At 35.0% G+C, this 21,310-nt stretch overlaps 1 protein-coding gene across 13 annotated transcripts in view; it reads right to left on the reverse strand.

Moving 5' to 3' along the window:
• ERBIN (erbb2 interacting protein) overlaps nt 927–21,310 on the reverse strand; it is a 127,388-nt gene continuing 107,004 nt past the window's right edge. For 3 of the 13 annotated variants that reach the window (XM_018065544.1, XM_018065545.1, XM_005694623.3), the window contains exons 21-27: nt 18,420–19,959; nt 14,334–14,477; nt 11,629–11,748; nt 9,073–9,282; nt 7,906–7,998; nt 7,344–7,418; nt 927–3,015 (exon numbers count right to left, since the gene is read on the reverse strand). In XM_018065544.1, the coding sequence (XP_017921033.1) occupies nt 2,908–3,015; nt 7,344–7,418; nt 7,906–7,998; nt 9,073–9,282; nt 11,629–11,748; nt 14,334–14,477; nt 18,420–19,959 (2,290 nt within the window). In that variant the 3' untranslated portion in view covers nt 927–2,907. The remainder of the gene's footprint in view (nt 3,016–7,343; nt 7,419–7,905; nt 7,999–9,072; nt 9,283–11,628; nt 11,749–14,333; nt 14,478–18,419; nt 19,960–21,310) is intronic. The other 10 variants (XM_013972723.2, XM_005694625.3, XM_013972726.2 and 7 more) reach the window with 9 other exon arrangements.

Genomic DNA, 21,310 nt, shown 5'->3' on the forward strand with positions numbered 1-21,310 from the left:
TTGCTATATAATACTTATTAAAAATAAGTATGTCAATTATGGGCATGGGCTTTAACTACAAATTACTCATCAAATTTCTCTTCAGAAGATTTAAATTATTACTTTTATTCAAATATTGAAATTTTGTCACTATCAAAACAAAAATTCTAATGAAGCGTTATTATTTAATTCTAATTTTCCAGTAGTTTAGAAAAAAACTTTGGCTATACATTTAAGTACAAAACTATTTTTAGTTTATATGTCCTATTATTTATCTTGGTAACAAACTTTCTTACTTGACTATGTGTTATGAGAACATTAAAAAAATTTTTTTAATTAACTAGAATACTAGTGCATATAATACTTGTTGCACTTGTAATATTTCAATATAATATGCAGACAACTAACTTAAGTTGATCACTGATAAATCAATTGTTCTTTGTGGTCTATTTCCCTTTTCAAAATCATAGCTTGTGTATCTGATTCAAGCTAAAGAAGTAAAACATGTCATAATTATACTTATTTTTATGAAAAGTGAAAGTAGCTCAGTTGGGTCCAACTCTTTGCAGCCCCATGGACGATACAGTTCATGGAATTCTCCAGGCCAGAATACTGGAGTGGGTAGCCAGTCCCTTCTCCAGGGGATCTTTCCAATCCAAGGACTGAACCCAGGTCTACCAAATTGCTGGCGGATTCTTTACCAGCTGAGCCACCAGGGAAGCCCAAGAATACTAGAGTGGGTAGCCTTTCCCTTCTCCAGTGGATCTTCCCAACCCAGGAATTAAACTGGGGTTTCTTGCATTGCAGGCAGATTCTTTACCAGCTGAGTTACCAGGAAACAGAATATGACTGTGAAAAATCGACTGAAACCAATACAAGATGGGAATAATTTAGAATGCCAAAATTAGTATTTTTAAGTAAACTATGAATAAAGGGGACACCGAGGCTTGTCTTAAAGAAGCTGTTTGTCATTTTTTTAGAGATTACAACACACATACAATAAATGAATTTTATCAAAATACAGCACATTTTTCTACTATATTCATAAAAATCAATTCCTATGCAAATAGTACTGAAAATCAACTAAAATGAGTTAAAATTTACAAAGAGTTGTTAAAGGGTTTCAATCAATATTATTAAAACTATACAGTACAATAATCAATTGATAACATCTTGAAAGAAGTGCAGTATTGGAGTTCACATCTTTTAAAAAGTACTGCCTATTTACGATGACTAGCAAGAAACAAATGAGTTCAACTCACTTTTGCAAAAATAATGTAGATTACTATTTTTGCTAGTCCTATAAAAGACTTTACCTTCAAACAAGGTTGAAGAACAAAGCATAACAGATTAAAAATACCAAAATTATATTCTTAGTAATTAAAAATGAATTGTAATAACTGAATATTGCTCTAAAGAAAGGCTCCAGACTAGCCTCAACTAAAAACAGTTCTTGGTCTTCTATGGCACTTTTTTCTGGTCCAAATAACTATGCGTTAATTCTCACCATTGCATGTTATCCAAATTTTATTTGATTACATAGAACAAAAAGAAATAAAAGTAATGGTCTGAACAAAATTTATAAACTCTATCAAACATTTGTTACACTAACGAGGAACAAAGGCAGTTGGTGGTAAAACACGATCACACATACACTTAGAAACCCTTTAAAGACTCTGGAGTGCCGAGTTCACACTTCCTGTTGCCTGTAGGAACAGCCCTTCCTTGAACACCGTCTCACACGGGCAGGCTCAGGGCCCGCCCCTTTGCTCTCGATTCTCCACAGCAGTCCTCTATCGCTATGCCAGTTCACAGACTCGCTTTGGTTTCCTAGCTCCATGCGCACTGTTTTCCTTCTACTTTACCAAGGCAACGTGAGGCCAAACAACATCAAGAGGCCTTCCAAAATCTTCTTACATGTTCTGTTACAGCAACACTATCTCAAAACTGGCCATTTTAGTTTCATTTGTTGCCTAAAGTAAAAATTATAAATTAAGTTTAAAATGGAGTACTAATTATAAAACAGATTGCAAGTACCACCATTTGCAAAAAAAAGAACAAAAAATCAAGGGATTTCTGCAACACAGAAAATGCATGGACCAAAAAAAAAGAAAGAGAATCCATGGACATTCATCTACAGTAGAGTTAAAAATTTCCTTTGACTAAAAAATTGAAAATTGATTCACTAGTAGCAACTGTATAGTCAAAGGCTATGACAAGAACAAATCCTATAGAGCTCATAAAACACGATTTATTGTCTTTTTTATTTCTTTAAAAAGACATCACATTTTATTGCATTATTCTATTAATAAGAACACATTAACAACTGTTTTTTCATTCTTTGCTTCCAGATTTTTAAAGAAAATAACTGTTTTAATCTGGCCTTGGAAAGGGAACCCACCTGCGCCACCTTCACCTACTCACTCTTCAGTTCAATATGCACATAGCAAAAGCCAACACTTCAAATCTCTTGCCCACATTAAAAGAAAAGTTTCAGCAGAAAAACATTAATACAAGTTGAATAAAAATAAGGGCATAAAAGCTATGAGACAGACAGCTCTGCCATCTGTCTCTGGGCTACAATCAAGGCTAACTAGAGCCTTGCACAGAGTTCAATCATGAGTATGAAATCCAAAAATAAACCTACACTCTATACAAAAACAACATACATCTGTTTTTGTAGCCTTGATTGCTATGTTTAAAAACCTAACGAGAAGTTTTATATGGTATGAATTCAATAGTCTCCCCCATATACTGTACAGTGGTTCTTTCCCTCTAATCACAAGTTCCATTATTTCATTAATGTACAAATTTTAACATAATTTTTTTGAGTTCTTCTTTATATATAAAAATAGTCAAAATATTAATTTCCCCGCAAGTATCTTCCAATAAATCTTGCTGTCTCTCCGTTTTTTTAGTCCACGGCTCTTATGAGGAAACCTCTCTTAAGATGATGAGTTCTACTGTGTTCTGGAAAGTTTTTAGCAAGGACACTGCTTGTCCATGTTCAATACTGATAAAACTGTAGCCGTTAGCCTAGAAGAGAGAAGAAAAAGACTTAAAAATTTTTTTTCATAATAATTTGTGTTTGCACATTTAAATTTCTGCCAGGTAGTCCACAAATCTGGCAGAAAATAAGAATCATTTTGGCAATTTAAAACAACATCTACACTCCTGGGCTCCACCCCATCTCTATGGAAATAAAAGCTCTAAAGGTAGGACCGAGGAACCTGGATCTTGTCCACTTTTTCAGATGATTCTTATGTAGCAATCCTGGTATTAGGAAGCACTTGTCTAAGACATAGTGTCAGACATGGCATTGAGTGTATACACACTACAGTGAAGCTGAGGTTGCCAAGTTACAAGGGTGGTAGAAGAGGTACAATAAAGGACAGAAATGGCATGGATCTAACAGAAGCAGAAGATATTAAGAAGAGGTGCCAAGAATACACGGAAGAACTATACAAAAAAGATCTTCACGACCCAGATAATCACGATGGTGTGATCACCAACCTAGAGCCTGACATTCTGGAATGTGAAGTCAAGTGGGCCTTAGGAAGCATCACTGAACAAAGCTAGTGGAGGTGATGGAATTCCAGTTGAGCTATTTCAAATCCTAAAAGATGATGCTGTGAAAGAGTTGCACTCAATATGCCAGCAAATTTGGAAAACTCAGGAGTGGCCACAGGACTGAAAAAAGGTGTTTTTATTGCAATCCCAAAGAAAAGTGATGCCAAAGAATGCTCAAACTACCACACAATTGCACTCATCTCACACACTGGTGAAGTAATGCTCGAAATTCTCCAAGCCAGGCTTCAACAGTACGTGAATCATGAACTTCCAGATGTTCAAGCTGGATTTAGAAAAGGCAGAGGAATCAGAGATCAAATTGCCAACATCCGTTGGATCATCAAAAAAGCAAGAGAGTTACAGGACAATATCTACTTTTGCTTCACTGACTATGACATGGATTGTGTGGACCACAACAAACTATGGAAAAATCATCAAGAGATGGGAATACCAGGCCACCTAACCTGCCTCTTGAGAAATCTGTATGCAGGTCAGGAAGCAACAGTTAGAACTAGACATGGAACAACAGACCAGTTCCAAATAGGGAAAGGAGTATGTTAAGGCTGTATACTGTCACCCTGCTTATTTAACTTCTATGCAGAGTACATCATGAGAAACGCTGGGCTGGATGAAGCACAAGCTGGAATCAGGATTGCCGGCAGAAATATCAATAACCTCAGACATGCAGATGACACCACCCTTATGGCAAAAAACGAAGACGAACTAAACAGCCTCTTGATGAAAGTGAAAGAGGAGAGTGAAAAAGCTGGCTTAAAACTCAACATTCACCAGATGGTCAACACTGAAATCAGACTGATTATATTCTTTGCAGCCAAAGATGGAGTAGCTCTATACACTCAGCAAAAACAACACCCAGAGCTGACTATGGCTCAGATCATGAACTCCTTATTGCCAAATTCAGACTTAAAGAAAGTAGGGAAAACCACTAGACCATTCAGGTATGACCTAAATCAGATCTCTTATGATTATACAGTGGAAGTGAGAAATAGATTTAAGGGACTAGATCTGACAAGAGTATCTGATGAACTATGGACAGAGGTTCATGATATTGTACAGGAGGCAGTGATCAAGATCATCCTCAAGAAAAAGAATGGCAAAAAGGCGAAATGATTGTCTGAGGAGGCCTTACAAAGAGCTGGGATAAGAAGAGAAACGAAAGGCAAAGAAGAAAAGGAAAGATATATCCATCTGAATGCAGAGTTCCAAGGAATAGCAAGGAAAGGTAAGAAAGCCCTCCTCATTGATCAGTGCAAAGAAACAGAGGAAAACAATAGAATGGGAAAGACTAGAGATCTCTTCAAGAAAATTAGGGAACATATCATGCAAAGATGGGTGTCAATAAAGCACAGAAATGGTATGGAACAGAAGTAGAAGATATTAAGAGATGGCAAGAATACACAGAATGTACAAAAAAGATCTTCATGTCGCAGATAATCACGATGGTGTGATCACTCACCTAGAGACAGACATCCTGAAATGTGAAGCCAAGTGGGCCTTAGAAAGCATCATTACAAACAAAGCTAGTGGAGGTGATGGAATTCCAGTTGAGTTATTTCAAATCCTAAAAGATGATGCTGTGAAAGTGCTGCACTCAATATGCCAGCAAATTTGGAAAACTCAGCAGCGGCCACAGGACTGGAAAAGGTCAGTTTTTATTCCAATCCCAAAGAAAGGTAATGCCAAAGAATGCTCAAACTACCACACAATTGCACTCATCTCACATGCTAGTAAAGTAATGCTCAAAATTCTCGAAGCCAGGCTTCAGAAATACGTGAACTGTTAACTTCCAGATGTTCAAATTGGATTTAGAAAAGGCAGAGGAACCAGAGATCAAATTGCCAACATCTGCTGGATCATCGAAAAAGCAAGAGAATTCCAGAAAAACATCTATTTCTGCTTTATTGACTATGCCAAAGCCTTTGACTGTGTGGATCACAATAAACTGTGGAAAATTCTGAAAGAGATGGGAATACCAGACCACCTGACCTGCCTCTTGAGAAATCTTTATGCAGGTCAGGAAGCAACAGAACTGGACATGGAACAACAGACTGGTTCCAAATGGGATAAGGAGTACGTTAAGGCTGTATACTGTCACCCTGCTTATTTAACTTATATGCAGAGTACATCATGAGAACGCTGGGCTGGAAGAAGCACAAGCTGGAATCAAGATTGCCGGGAGAAATATCAATAACCTTAGATATGCAGATGACAGCACCCTTATGGCAGAAAGCGAAGAACTAAAGTGCCTCTTGATGAAAGTCAAAGAAGAGAGTGAAAAAGTTGGCTTAAAGTTCAACATTCAGAAAACTAAGATCATGGCATCCGGTCCCATCACTTCACACCAAATAGATGGAGATACAGTGGAAACACTGGCAGACTTTATTTTTTTGGTTCCAGATGGTAGAGATGCAGCCATCACTGCAGTTGGCGACTGCAGCCATGAAATTAAAAGACACTTACTCCTTGGAAGGAATGTTATGACCAACCTAGACAGCATATTAAAAAACAGAGAGATGTTGTGGGGAGGGAGGTGGGAGGTGGGTTCATGTTTGGGAACGCATGTAAGAATTAAAGATTTTAAAATTTAAAAAAAATAAAAAATTAAAAATAAAAAAAATAAAAAAATAAAATAAAATAAAATAAAATAAAAAACAGAGACATTACTTTGCCAACAGAGGTCCATCTAGTCAAAGCTATGGTTTTTCCAGTAGTGATGTATGGATGTGAGAGTTGGACTATAGAGAAAGCTCAACACCGAAGAACTGATGCTTTTGAACTGTGGTGTTGGAGAAGACTCTTGAGAGTCCCTTGGACTCAAAGAGATCCAACCAGTCCATCCTAAAGGAAATCAGACCTAAATACTCTTTGGAAGGACTGATGCTGAAGCTGAAACCCAATACTTTGGCCACCCGATTTGAAGAACTGACACATTTGAAAAGACCCTGATGCTGGGAAAGGTTGAAGGCAGGAGGAGACGGGGATGACAGAGGATGAGATGTCTGGATGGCATCACTGATCAATGGACATGAGTTTGAATAAACTCCAGGAGTTAGTGACTGACAGAAAGGCCTGGTGTGCTGCAGTCCATAGGGTTGCAAAGAGTCAGACACGACTGAATGACTGAACTGAGAAGAGGTTGAGGTCCAGTCTTCCCACTTGCCCAGGAGCCACCAGAGCAAGAACACTATACTTCTTGTGATAGGTTAAACATTTAATGAGGTCTTACTCTACACCAGATACACAGTTCTAAATGCCTCTCAGTGCTTCTTAAATTAAATCTTTTAATTCTCCTAACACACAAAAGGGATTCTTTCTCATCTTATTTTAGAACAAGTTAACATTCGTAACTTGCGCAACTTGTTCTTGCCATTGATGGTTGGATGGCATCGCTGACTAATGCACGTAAGTGTGAGCAAGCTCCAGGAGATGATGATGGACTGGGAAGCCCGGTGTGCCACAGTCCATGGGCTCCCAAAGAGTTGGACACGGCCGGACAACAACATTCATAAACTTAATCAAAAGGCTAGGATATATTTCAAAACTGCTAAGGTGTCTTTAAAATTATTAGTATGATTTTTCAAGGTATAAGGCAGAAGTATTTTAAGCTATGAAAGCACTAGAGAGTAGCCTATAAGAAATGCCTCTGTTCAATCACAAATATCTAAAGATAACTTCATAAAATGCTTACTTTCTAATCTGGCATTTGATGAGTTCAGATATTATTTAAAAAAAAGAAAAGAAAAGAAGATAATGAAAGATGTATCTTAAGTTACCTGAATAATTTTATCACCTGGCTGCAATAATTTTGATGCTGGTCCTTCAGGCTGTACCCTTGTTACAAATATACCCTTTAATAACAACAAAAAAAAGATAATTATTTATTGGAAAGAAGTATGCATAAAAAGAAGCGTACCAAGGAGCAATCGTTTTTATAGTATGCAAATATTTGAATTGTGGTACAAGTTTTCTCCCTGTCTTCTCCAATACTGTGATAATGCTATGTTATTTGTGCTTCTGGTGATTCTTACAGTAGTACAGTGATTTTTTGTCAAAGTGATAAAAAAGTACATACATAGATGTGTAGAAAAGTATTAACAATTAAAATGTCACTTCACAATATAAAGAACATTAATATTTTGGAGTTAAATTTGTATTCCTCAAACAATTAATCTGCAGCGATCACATTTCAAAACTAAAAGCTGAACAGGGAAATCATAAGGTGACGTTTATCTAGATTTAAATAAATATCTGTTAGATTTTTACTTATGCATAAAAGGCATTAATTTAGTGAATAAAAATTAATGGGCATTTCAAGGATATATAAACAAAACTCACATCGTCATCAGGTCTGAATGGGTTTCCTCTTCCCCCAACCCCTCCTGATATGCTAAATCCAAGTTCTGGATCCTTTTCAACTCTTACTCGAATCTGAGTTAACACAAAAATAAACTTACTGCTGTATCAGGAAAAGTTACAATGATATTCATATGGTAAATTAAGCTCAAGAAAACATAAATATGCAAGAATTCACCAAAAATAAACACTTGGGCAGATGAAATGAAATTACAATGTGAAATAATATGTTAATGAGTTAGTGAGTTAAAGGCACAGCTAAGATTATAAAGCATAGCTCCTAAATCAATCTATTGCTATCTTATGAGGATTATACAACCAATTAATGTTGACTTTATATATTTTGGACATCACAGACTCTAATGACATAGAGCATACACACAAAACATGTACTTTATCATCAATTTCCATTTGCAAACATCTAAATTACATAGTATTTCTGACTATGTTTCATAAGACATATAAAAGATCCCTGGGTGGTTGTTAGGAGGCTAACTTCTTTCCTTAATCTGTTTATAACCCTTTAAAGGAGCTAGGATTGATGATCAATTGGTATTTTTACAATCAAGCTATAGAAAAAGAGGCAAGAGCTAAATTTTGTTGTAAAACACTCTCTTTCTTCAGAAACTAAAACAAAATGAATGATACATTTCTCTAAGTTTCTAATGATATTATTTTATTAATAAACTATCAAAATACATGAATATGTGACTGTTGACTTTGAAAGTAGTTTCTAAGATTTAATTCTCAAAGCTCTTTGGAGACTATAGTCCAGTTTCAGAAACCAAGTATCAAATAACAATTAGCAGATATAATACACCCTTAAAGTTTAAAGGTCTACTATTTATATTCCTGAAGAACATTTGATTATTGGAACATCATCAACCAGTTTGGAAAAACAACCACCTTAGGGAAAATAAATCATGCCCTCAACGCTATATCCTATGTCAATTTATCAGAATGGCGGGGGAATCATACAGTCAAGTTAAACCATAAAGTTTAATACCTTATAAACTACATGAAAACCAAACTATTAAAATGGTAAAAACTATGTTAAAATTCTATATGGATTTATTGCTATAATTAAATAACCTATAAAATACATTAAAAGCTTAGTCTCATATTCCAAATAGTCTTGATCATTCTTACCTCTTGCCTTGCCAGTTCATGGCCTTGTCTAGGAGAACAATGGGGCTGTGTGTATGGAGGCTGGTGGGCCACTTTCAGCATCAAGTAATCAATTAGTTGTTCTCTAGAGGGATGCCTTGCCACAGATGCCTGAGGAAGGGGGTGATGTATTTGACTATAATTTGCCTGAGGCCTGAGAGGCTGGCCCATCTGTCCATTACTCAAAGGCATCTAAGAAAAACATGAAGTGTCTTAAAATGACCAATAATAATGTCTTATAACAAATATTTGGATTTTCTTCTTGGAGCATTACAAAAGCACTTGAATTTAACATTCTAAATCACATTATCACGCCATGTATGCCATTTTTTTTTCTGATTTTACACTTTTAAAAGGAAAAGAAAAACCCTGTTAATGTCTTAATTCTAAGTCTGCCTGATGCTTGCTGATAGATTCACTCTTTTAAAGCTTCAAATTAATCACATCTACATTTAAAACTGTTTGCTTTTCTGTAACCGTAACCCAGTGTTAAAATGATAAAGTATGCCAAAATTTTAGAATTTAAGTAAGCCATTAAAAGGGAATCTTTTCCTATACTTAGTCTCTCACATATACTCAAAAGATGCATTTGCTGTTTTTTTGTGGTAGAATTTTTTCATAATCTGAGTATATTCTTCTACCTCTGTTCTTTCCTTTCCAGAATTAAAAAGCCAATCCAGCAATATAACAGAAAACTGATTCATTCCTTTCGTGTGTGTGTGTCTCAAGTTATAAAATTTTAAACTCTCTAAATACTAATTCCATAAAATGTGAGCCACAGAAGTTAAACCTTGACATTTTACTTTTCACAGACTAAACAAAAAAGTCCAGATTATTCTGTTGCTGTTAAAGAATTATCTTTGTTTTAAAGACTCTTGTCTTTTAGACTTAAAAATAACCTTTGTGGAAATGTGATAATAGCTTATTCTGTTACTGTGAGAAATCTATCTGAAAACAAAAGGGTTATATTTATATTACAAACATATGCATATAAAGAGATTTTTGCATAGAAGAGGAAATAAATATATTTAAGCTATTCAATCATTCAAAACTTCACTGTTAACTATTAACCTACAAGGAAATTACAGAAAAACTGTGAGGGAAATTATTTGAGTCCCATTTCCCTAAAATTACCCAAAGTAGAAAAGTTTGGGAAAAGATTATGACAACAATTTCAGAACTACTTATTTATTTATTTATGTGCATCATGCTGAGGAATACGAAGTGTGGTTTTGGTGAAGAATATTTTTACTTAAACAGAAAGTTCTCTTTTTCACTGTATTATACTTAACTTCGTAAAATATGAAGTCTGGGTATTTTATAACAAGGCACAAAGATAACCCTCTATCACAAATCTTATATTGGTTAGAGGAGAAAGAGGTCCTGTATTCTGTTTTTTAAACTGTGGTTGTTTACCACTTGGTCACTAGACTTGAAGCAATTAATCTGTCCAGGAGCACTTAAATACAGTGTGTGTGTGTTCAGTTGTTTTTGCCTCTTTGCAACCTCACGCACTATAGCCCTCGAGGCTCCTCTGTCCATGAGATTGCAGCTATTTTTTCATGCACACTGCAGATAGCATTTGCTTTTCTCCATGCTAATACAATTTACTCCTATGGGCAGATTCAATACCTTTCTCCTAGGAAGAATACTCTAGACAATAACTACTTCTGACCCATTCTTAAGACTCCCTGACACATAGAACTTAGGCATACTTGACATTCTACATCATTGTTAAATATAGCCATGGAATATACTAAGCTATGATTAGCAGATAACTCAGGAGAATAAGACACATAAGACAAACTCGGTAACCAAAACTACAAAATGGTATTAAAAAGAAACTGGATAGGAGAGCTCAATTACAAGAAAAGCAGCCAAAAAAGGGTAAAATAAATAAATACGTGCAAACTTAAATGGGTAGGTTCCTACTCTCAAGGACAATGCAAAAGTTTATATAACTGTGCTTCACAATTATATCTGGTTATACTAGGGATACAGGCTTAGTTAAGATAAAAGAACTGAGGAAAATACTAAAGAAAAGAATTATGTATCCAGCACTGGAGACAAAAAAGTACTCTCTAAATGAGTGATGCTTTAATTTAAAAGTAATAAGACTATAACCATCATCTATTTTATCATATATAAAAGTCTTTCAAAGTGATTTCCAGTTACATTAGAAGTATTATCTGTTAAAATGCCTTCATCATCCAATGACGAACTTAAGACAGGTTCATTTTTAACTCTCCAAATAGTTTACCATCAGGAATGCCCAAAAGCCTTTGATTCAAAAGACAAGATACTACAGAAATCCAAAATTAACAAAATGATTCTTCAGTGTGGACAAAATCATGGAATAAACTAAGAAACAGCAGAGTGAAATTTTATATCTTATTTCTCAATTCTTAAAAAAAAAACTTACTAATCAAGTGGGAAAGGTCCTCGCAAAAGCATTTTCAGTGTTAAAACATATTTCTAGTTGAAAAGCTGTAAAACACAGTAAGCTCACAGATACTACTTCATTCCCTGAGCATCTACTTTCATCAGGCTGTCTGGAAGAACATCTTTGTGACTAAGTGTAGCTGATGGGTAGTTCTGCTGTCCTGAAATGAATATATCATCTTGACAGGGATCTCCTGGACAAGATGTCTGGGGATGCTTCAAATAAGGGGGAAATAAAAAATAAACAAATAATGATCTTTAAGATGTGAAACCAAAACAGTGATGACACTTAGGAGATACTGCTAGACAATGGAAAGACGAAGAACTAAATCAAACGTTACCATCAAAACTGCATCTTTCTAAGGGCTGTTAACTAGATTTACTGTGGTAATCACTGTACAATACGTACATGCATCAAACCATCATGATGTATACCTTCAACTAAAGCAAGGTTATATGTCAGTTGTATCTCTAAAACTGGAAAAAAATTAGTACCTTTAACAGTCTTTCAAAGTTACGTGGCAAAATGTTTATTCTTATAATGTGTAAAAAGTACATCTGAATATATAGTTAAGATATTCCTTGATGACGTTTTTATGATTTTATTTACAGTAATACCTAGCTTTTAACATTTACAGCAATAAGTTTAGTTATTAATCCAAATTAAGAGGCCCAAATTTTAAGAGCAGCTAAAATATATGTACTCCTGTTGAGTACAGCAAATAGTTTCAATAGAAAAGAAAAAAATTAACTGCTGTTCTTTTAACAGCATAGTGTCATCCAGGATTTACTTCTTAATGATGAGCAATATCAATAAATATACAGCCTTATGTGCCTATTTTTCACCTTAATATAGTTCTAAACACACCAAGCTTTGTTTTAGAAAACTAAACAGATTCTGATAAATAGCAGTATTGTTACCTTCAAAAAAGTGTTATGGCTGGCAACACAGATATGCAAACTACTACAAAAGGCGTTATATAAAAACCCAAACAAACTTTCTGCCCAACTCAATGTATCAGCATGTTGAAAAATAATGTGAAATCTACTTCATTATTATATGCCACAGGATACATACAAATCTAAGTGTCTGTAATTTAGTCTTAGGAACCATATCTGCGACAAAGCTATCATGTGCAGTCTGTTACTAGTTCAAATTTTGGCTTAGTGGGTTTTTGTTTGTTTTTTGTTGTTTTGTTTTTCTTTTGGCTGTGCTGTACAGCACGTGGATCTTAGTTCCCTGGAGTCTTAACCACACGACCACCAGGGAAGTCCTGGCTCAGTATTTTTAGATGTAGTTTGATCTGATTTTGTGTATTTATACAGTGAATACTTTATTTGCCTTTTCTATTTTTGAGATGTGTTTTCAGAAATGTGTAATCATCAACTTAACTCACAGCTTGAAGTTTAAACTCAAGTGTGAATGTACAACTATATCTTTAAATGAACAAGTACATTACAGATGAAAAAGTTAAAGTGCAACAGACTCAAAGACTCTGAATTTAATAATAACAAGCAAAAGATATTACTGATCAAGAATTTGTAAAAAACAATTGCTCTAGATGACTACAAAGATTATCCCTGAGTTAATAACCCCATGGCTTCAGCTAGAAAGAGCACCAGAAAAGCAGGGCTTACTAGCCATCATCTCCTCTCTCCCTGTTTCAAAATGCTAAGTTACAAAATGATTGCTGCCACTAACGTGTAACACAGAAACCGAGTGGCAGCAGGTGACAGAGGACAGCAAGATGAGTGAGGCCCAGGCAGAGCAAAGTGAACCCAGGATACTGCTTCTATCCGAGAGAACAACAGACTAAAGCCAGGATTGTATGAAACAGCAGTAGGGGACTGGGGGTGGTAAGAAAGGGGACGCTCAAGTCAAAAGCAAAGGACCCAGAAGCAGGGTCAGTATGGAAATAAAACTATGTGGGAGAGAATAAGCTCTACAGAGGGAGAAAGCTCTTTTCAGGATGGAAGGGCAGAGGAAATATTTACTTAGAGGTCATGCTACCACCTCAAGTTGTTATGGAAAGACAAATTTCATAACAGCCAGAGTTGTTCTGTTCTTTCTCCTTTTCTGTCCTTCTTATCTCCTACCCTTAACTTTCATTAAGAATAAACCTTCCTTCTTCCCACAAATGATTAGGTGGGTGTTAATGGATTTGGGTTTTGCCTTTTCACTGGTACTTATTGCAATCTCTCCTGCCTCACATTTAATCATATTCTGCAAATTATGATTAAACTTAGTTCCAGGTATTTATTTGCCAACTCTCAGTCACTAAAGTGAAAATTATTCTTTTTTTAATTTAAATTTATTTATTTTAATTGGAGGCTAATTCCTACAACCCCTCTATGTATTATGCATGGCGCAGCATTAAAACTCTGAGTTAGGGAAAGCAAGCTAATTTTGAGAGAGCACTGCAGAGAAAAAGAATTTTTAAAAAACCTCTTCAACTCCTATTGCTCACCCCTTTTTACATAAATAAGAGCTGACTACACCTTTAGTTATGACCACCGAAACTTAAAGAGGTAAAGCCTAAATCAGCTTTGCAGAGCTTTACAACTAAGCCATGGAAGAACTGGGAGGTAATCAAGGTATTTAACCCACAGTACAGATTTATTTTCTAGAACTGTTAACACATTATTGACCCAGGGATTCTTGCAGAAACTAATGCCTGTGGCAGGTGATTTGTTATGTAAGTGGATATTCAAACACTCTGGTCAGTAACACTTGGGTAACATGAAATGTGGGCTTCTTTCTCATTTATGTACTGAAGTACTGATCTACTGCAGGTACTCACTCGAAAAGTGTGCCCACCAGAACCTCTTCCGTCTGCAACACTCAAGGCGAGACTGCCCTGGCTGCCATGCAGATCCCTAGAGCTGCCATAGTGAAAGTTGCTTACAGCAGTAAAATTGGAATTAAAGGACCTTGACAGCATGCTCTGAATAAAGAGGGGATAGATTTAACAGAGATTAGTGTAGCATGCAAAATTCACAAGACACGTTATACACATAGACATATATACAAGTAACCCCCAGATCACGCAGGAATACCATGCAACACTGAATTTTCAGAGACACTGAAAGAAACTGGCACCATTTACCATATATTTACATGAAAACATATATGTATACACACATAAATTATATGTAAACCCAACCATTTACATGTTTAAACACCAAAAAAGAAAGTGCAAACATACAGTTGGCTCTTAGGCTATTATTTTTTACTTCTAACCTATCTTATTAGAAGTTCATCAGAAAATAGGAATTGATGTCACATCCAGATGTATTTGTATGTATATGGTTACACACAGAATACAAACTAATTTCTTTGTAAAGACAAACTTTACCAACACTCAGTTATTTCTAACTCAAAATGGTTTTATAGAGAGAATGTTTCATTCTATAGAAATTGTCTTATTAAGTAAATGGAGAGTTTAAACATACATAATATAGCACAAAATGTATTTGCAAAAAAATACTTGGCTCTTGCAATTTCTAATAAAAATTACCTTCCACACTTAAAAAATGTCTTAAAGAAAAGTTTAACACACACACAGACTTTTAGGGTATAATATTTAAAAGGCTCCTAATGCTCTGCAATTATCAGGAAAAAAATTCCAATAAATCTAGAAAATGAACATGCAAAACTCTTTTCCCATTCAAATAGATATTAAAGGTGATTGTATTTTTCGAAGTCAGTAGTGGCTCTGCTGTTTAACCTTGAAGAAGCCTTCAAGTTTCACTGATAGATGCCTTCCATGACTGAGTTTACATAAATGCCTAATCGCCAATCCCAGAGTTGCCTGAACAATGTACTTCAATAAAAGCACTGCCTGATTCTTCCTGTTCTTGCTTGGTTATTCCCGGAGTTCACTACTGTCCTTTCCCCGGAGTTCACTATTAATAGTCCTTTCACATGTGGATGCTTTTAGTCATGTCCCTAAACACTGAAGGTCTGATGGTCAAACCAAGAGAAACCTCATTTTGAACATGGCTTCTTAGTAAGAAATACACAAATGCTTGTTATGGCCATAATAAGCATTTCTGTATTACTCTTAGGAAGAATTTACTTTCTCCAGATTATGAAGTTGATCTCTTATACAAAGAAACAATATGACATTTCAGAATGAAAAGAATCTATAAAACTACAATGAACAAATTTAGTTATTTTGTGAATCTAAAGTAGAGACCAAGGAAAAAGCTGAATAGACCAGGCTCGTACTTTCTCAAAGCATTTCACAAAGAATAAGGATTTGGCAGAGGCAATTCATAGGTTCCCCAAACATCTGATTAAAAAGTAAAAATAAATTATACACATAATCACACAGAAACATGTAAAAAACACATGTCCATGCATTGTAACATAGTTTTACATGTTAACTTGAGTGGTCTGATTGACTCTTTTTAATAATATGTTAATCTTGGAACAAAGTCTTTGCTCTCATCTTTGAACATATATGAGGTTTTTATAAATATTTCACTGAGAAAGAAGGCTACAAGTTAGGAATAGGTCTGACTTTGAATTTAGGCCTGTACAGAGACATCCACATAAAACTGCACCCTATCCAAACACATCAACACATTGTGCAAAGTTCAATTAAGTGCTGAACACATGTCCTGGACATTGTTTACTACATGCTAATAGTCGTATAACAGCAAGTAAAAATGGAAATCATCATGTTGTATTAATCACATGGAGTGCTTATCAGTTTTTAATATAATAAGGGATACTGGCAAATGTTGACATTAGGAATAATTTTACACAGTTTTATTCCTTTGTAATATCTGTTGATATGTTTAATTCAGTCAGTCTTGAGATTTCTGAGGTAAGATCTATTTTCTATGTTTGTGTTCCAGGTACAGTTTTTGGGGAAGTTGGGAAGAAGGGGTTACTACTTAAAAAAGCCAAGTAAGCTTCAATGACTAATTGCTTACTGTTTTACTACTAAACTCCCAGCTGGGCAGAGCAGCACCTTTTCCTCTAGAGGTAGGGCAGGCATTGTGAAATCCCCTGAGGAGAATTTTCAAATGCCCATCATGCCATTAGAATTATGTTTAAGGAAGAGAGGGGGAGATGCAGAGGAACAGAGATCTCCCGTAACCCTCCACCATTTTCAGCCAATGCTTTCAAGTCTGGGGTCTAAATTATGTTGCCCTGTGTCCTCTAAACCTTTTTCCTAATTTCAATGAGTTGATTCTCATCTCTAAATTACCAGTGGGCACAACTGGGAAACTACTGTCATGTATTCTCCAAGTAATCATACAGTAAATTCTAAACATAAAGAGCAGAAAAGTACAAGGAACAATGAGATGGCTCATCCTTGCTTCCTAATTACTAAAGTCCAGACAAATCTCCGACAGACAGGAAAGTAGTGGAGAATAGCCATCTGAGATGTCAACTAATAACATTAAGATAACCAAACTCGTCTAGTCCTCCAAATCTACTATTCCTCATCAATATCTAGTTAATGGCATTCCCCCCAAAAAAATTATTCAAGGGACCAATCTCAAGTTTAATCCATTTTCCTCAATCAATGATTACAGGAATATTCCCATCAGAGTAAACCCTTATAAAGTCTATCTCAGAACTGCCTCTTGAATTTATTTTTTTGTCTCAATTCCACTGATGCATTTCTCCTTCTACTTATTCTCAGGACTGTCAGACAGTCTCATAACTCAATCAACTTAACTATAACTATGGCTATAGCTTCTTCCTCCTTAAATCCAGTTCCACACCATCACCAGAAGTTTATTTATAAAACAGCTATGTTACTCCTTAAGAAAGTTCCAAATTCCTCAGATAAAGTACACAAATTCAAGAGCCTCAACAGAATGTACAGAATTACAGCTGAAACAAAATGGATATATGACAATGAAGTTCCTAATGCTATAGATGCTCAGTTATTTAAAGCTACAGAATTTAAAAGAGCTAGTTATTACAAACAAAGGTTCATTGTGAATTGATATAAGGTATTAATCCTTATTTTAGGCATTGATTTCCAAACATTTTGACTTAAAGAATTTACTGAAGTTCTATACACTTAGCTCCTTTAAAAACATCTTATATCAATAAACAAAGCTGAAATAATTCTTGGGTAAAATCTGCTGAGAGACATGAAGCTGAATCTTGCAGAATGAATATGCCTTATATATTTGGGCCACAGAACTGTCCTAATATATTAGTTTTAAGGTTAATTTTTTAAAACATTTCTCTTTTCAAAAAAGTAATATCTAAAGTTATAAAAGCTCATCTACATGAGCTTAAGTTACTTAACAATCTCCTAACTATATTAGAGCCACAGACACCTGAGTTCAAATAGGCTAGAAATGCAATATAGGAAAGTCAATAGTAAATGCCATGCCAGAAGCCATCTGAGTCAGTGACAGTGTTAGTTATACAACATGAACTGGGAAAAAAATCTTAGGGGAAAGATATACATTTACAATACATTTTGCGTTATTCTGTTGACTATATAGTGAACTGCTGTTTTTATACATATATTTACATAATTAATTATTAATAGATCAGCAGGAAGTCAGGAAATACTGAACAGAGGTAAACATGTATATACATGTATTATTTGTAGTATGTGCGGCGCAATCTAAGATACACAGAAGAATGTAAGCCCATTAGAAAACATTAAGGAGTAACAGGAAAGAAGTTCCTATCACTCTCGCAACTATTTTGAGTCTGGGTAACTCTCAACTTGGACCTCTAATCTCACTACCAAGGAAAAACTTCTAGAATATAATAAGTATGTATTCAATAACTCAGAGTATCTTATTTAATCTTGTTTAAAAAACAAAGTATGCCAAAAATTTTAAAGGAAAATTAGTAAATTCATAAAGAGGCAAATGAAAAATTCATGTTTAATTACCTTTTCTAATTTTTTGGCCTCAATGTGTCGTAGTACTTGTTCTCGCCAATCATGAGGAACTTTACTTTTTCCTGGAGGATCTAGTAACGAATGCTCAGAACCAACCCTTGTATTTGGTCTTTTTGAAGGACTAGTCCGTGAGTAACTGAAGTCACTAACTGACATAGTTCTCTCTGGTATCTCACTAACAGAGGGTCGAGCACTCTGAGGCCTTGATGCATTTGGACCATCAACGCTATAGGTTCGTGCAGAAAGAGGTCTCTGTGATCCTGACATCACTGGAGGAGTTCGTCCCACTGAATGCAACTCTCTGTATGACAAATAATCTCCTTCAGGAACTTGGGTCCGCCTCGTGGAACCTGGCTCACCAAGATTTACAGAGGCTGTTGAAGACACACTACTCTGTCGCTGAATTGTAGTTCGAGTTGCTCCAGGAATGAGTCGGTCATTTGGTGAGATGGCCCACATGTCCCCATGTCTTCCTGGACCAAGTCTCTGGTGTAAATGATACCCAGTATTAGCTCGAACATTGTTATGATTAGAGAAATTCATATTGGCAGAATGTTTAGCATAACTGTGACTTTCTGTACTCTCTGATCTAGGAAAGCGCTGTGAGGGAAAACTGACAGGATCTACTTGGGGATTTTGCTTGGAGTGCCACAAAGTGTCCTTGACTGCGCCACTGCTGCTGTACTGAATATTATACTGTGGGGGACCATACATCTGAGGCATAGACTGTGGGCCGCTCATTGTGGGACCTCTTATATTTGGTTCCTCAGGATTATGATTTGAATCAAACTTGAAAATTGCCTTTGCACCTGATATTAAATCAGAAGATGAAGAAGAACCAGTAAATACTTGCAATGGTTGATCATATAAAAGTGTAGCTGACTTGCTCCTGACTATATTTTTTCCATCAATAGATGTTACTTTAGCTGTGGCACTTGGCTGCTGAGGTCCATTATCACTCACAATGTCATAGATTTTTAGCCCTCCAGTTTCCATATTAGTTATGCTATGAGATTTCACAACAGATCCAATTGGCCCACTTTTCTGAGGGGACAGATCTTCAGTGCTTTTAGAATGACCCACATCAACAGAAGAATCAGTGTCATGTGGTTCGGTCCTCCTAGGAGACTGGGGAGTTTCCTCAGAATGTCCATTTACCTTATTTATGCATTCAACATTAGGAAACTTGTTTCCATTTTCCAAGTGCTCAGCTTCTCCTTTAGCATTATTGCTTAAAAAGCTCATTCCAAGCGCTGTATCTTGTGTCTTTGATCTTTCTATCTCTGGTTGAAATGTATCATTAGTTATAAGTTTATTTAGATTCATATTGATATGGTCTAATTTTTGAGATTCATCAGATGTGGCTGTTGAGTCAACACCTTTTTCAATAAGAACTAACCTCTCTTCAATATTCAAATCATACTCAGGTAAGTTAAAATCTTTTCTATCAGGAACCTTGATTTTTTCCTCTGTTGAATGATTTAAAATATCTCCATTTTGTAAAAGGCTGTTAAAATTTTCATCTTCTTGCCTAAAAGAAAGATAATTTTATCACAAACATCATAAAGCCCAGTTTTTAGTCATTGGGAACATTAACAACTACCTACTGTGTAGATACACAGAGATAAGAGTGTTGATGGGAGTCACAGATAAAAGACATTTAGTATCAAGCATGTAACTTTAAAATATTATTGTAACAGTCAAATAATAGAGATTTATATTAAATAGAGACAAGTAAAACATACTAATCAAAATGCACAGATAAGATTAATTATTGCCACTATCATAATCGCTGTATCACAATACAGTTTAATAGAGCTAAACAATGGAGAAAAATGTGCATATTTTATACTGAAATAATTCTCTTCTACCGCTGTACCTTTTCATGAATGTTCTAAAATATGACATGCTTGAAAGATAGGCACAAACATGGAGACAAGGTCAATAAGTTGAACAGATGAGTAAGAGCACAGAATATTTTTATGAATAATTCAAAACCTCACAGTATTGATCAATTAAGTATGTATTATTAGATCCAAATATATATAAGGAAATTATACAAAGAAATAAACAATCACTCAAAGATCTGCAAAGTATGAAGATCAAACGAGAAACTACATCTAATTACTCTCTTAAGTGACCACATTGTGCTTGGCAAATATTTATAAAACATGCCATTCCAAAATTATAAAAGATATTTTATTTCTAGTTGATAATATGAAAATATATTTGTGTTCTTTTGTGTAAATATGCAAGTTACATTTCAACAAATATTTTTTAATACTGATCTTCTGATTAGATAATAGAAAATATTATTAGAAATACAACCAAAGAAGGTATGGCTATATCCCTTTCTTAGCCTTTATTTCATTACAAAACACATGATTTAGAAAATACTGAACTACTTGCCAACGATATCAAATTTTACTTTTCAACAAATTAACCATTATTTTAATATCCAAGAGGTTATAAAAGTAATATTTTACCACACTAGATTTTAGCCTCAAATTCAGAAGAAGGGTATAAGTGATTAATCTTAAATACAACTACATAAGAGTTAAAACTCAATGTGAGACATAAAATTCATCTTCCTTTTAAAGCAAAGCAAATCAATATATAGAAAAATCTGACTTAAATATACCCAGAATTTAAGTATTATATAACTCTAAAAATCAGTTAACAATATCCATACAGTAAGTTTTGGATTCAGCAGTAATCCAAATCCTTCTATCAAGCATAACCCTTTAACTTGAATTATTCTAAACAGGCTATATTAAAAAACATTATAAAACTGTTCAACCTTTTAATGAAGAGAATTAGAATATATTTTAAGTCTTTTCATTTTAAAGACTAAGAGGAAAATGTATGTGCTGTGCTGTGCT

Source organism: Capra hircus, chromosome 20, assembly GCF_001704415.2.
Source record: "Capra hircus breed San Clemente chromosome 20, ASM170441v1, whole genome shotgun sequence".
Classification (NCBI taxonomy): Eukaryota; Metazoa; Chordata; class Mammalia; order Artiodactyla; family Bovidae; genus Capra; species Capra hircus.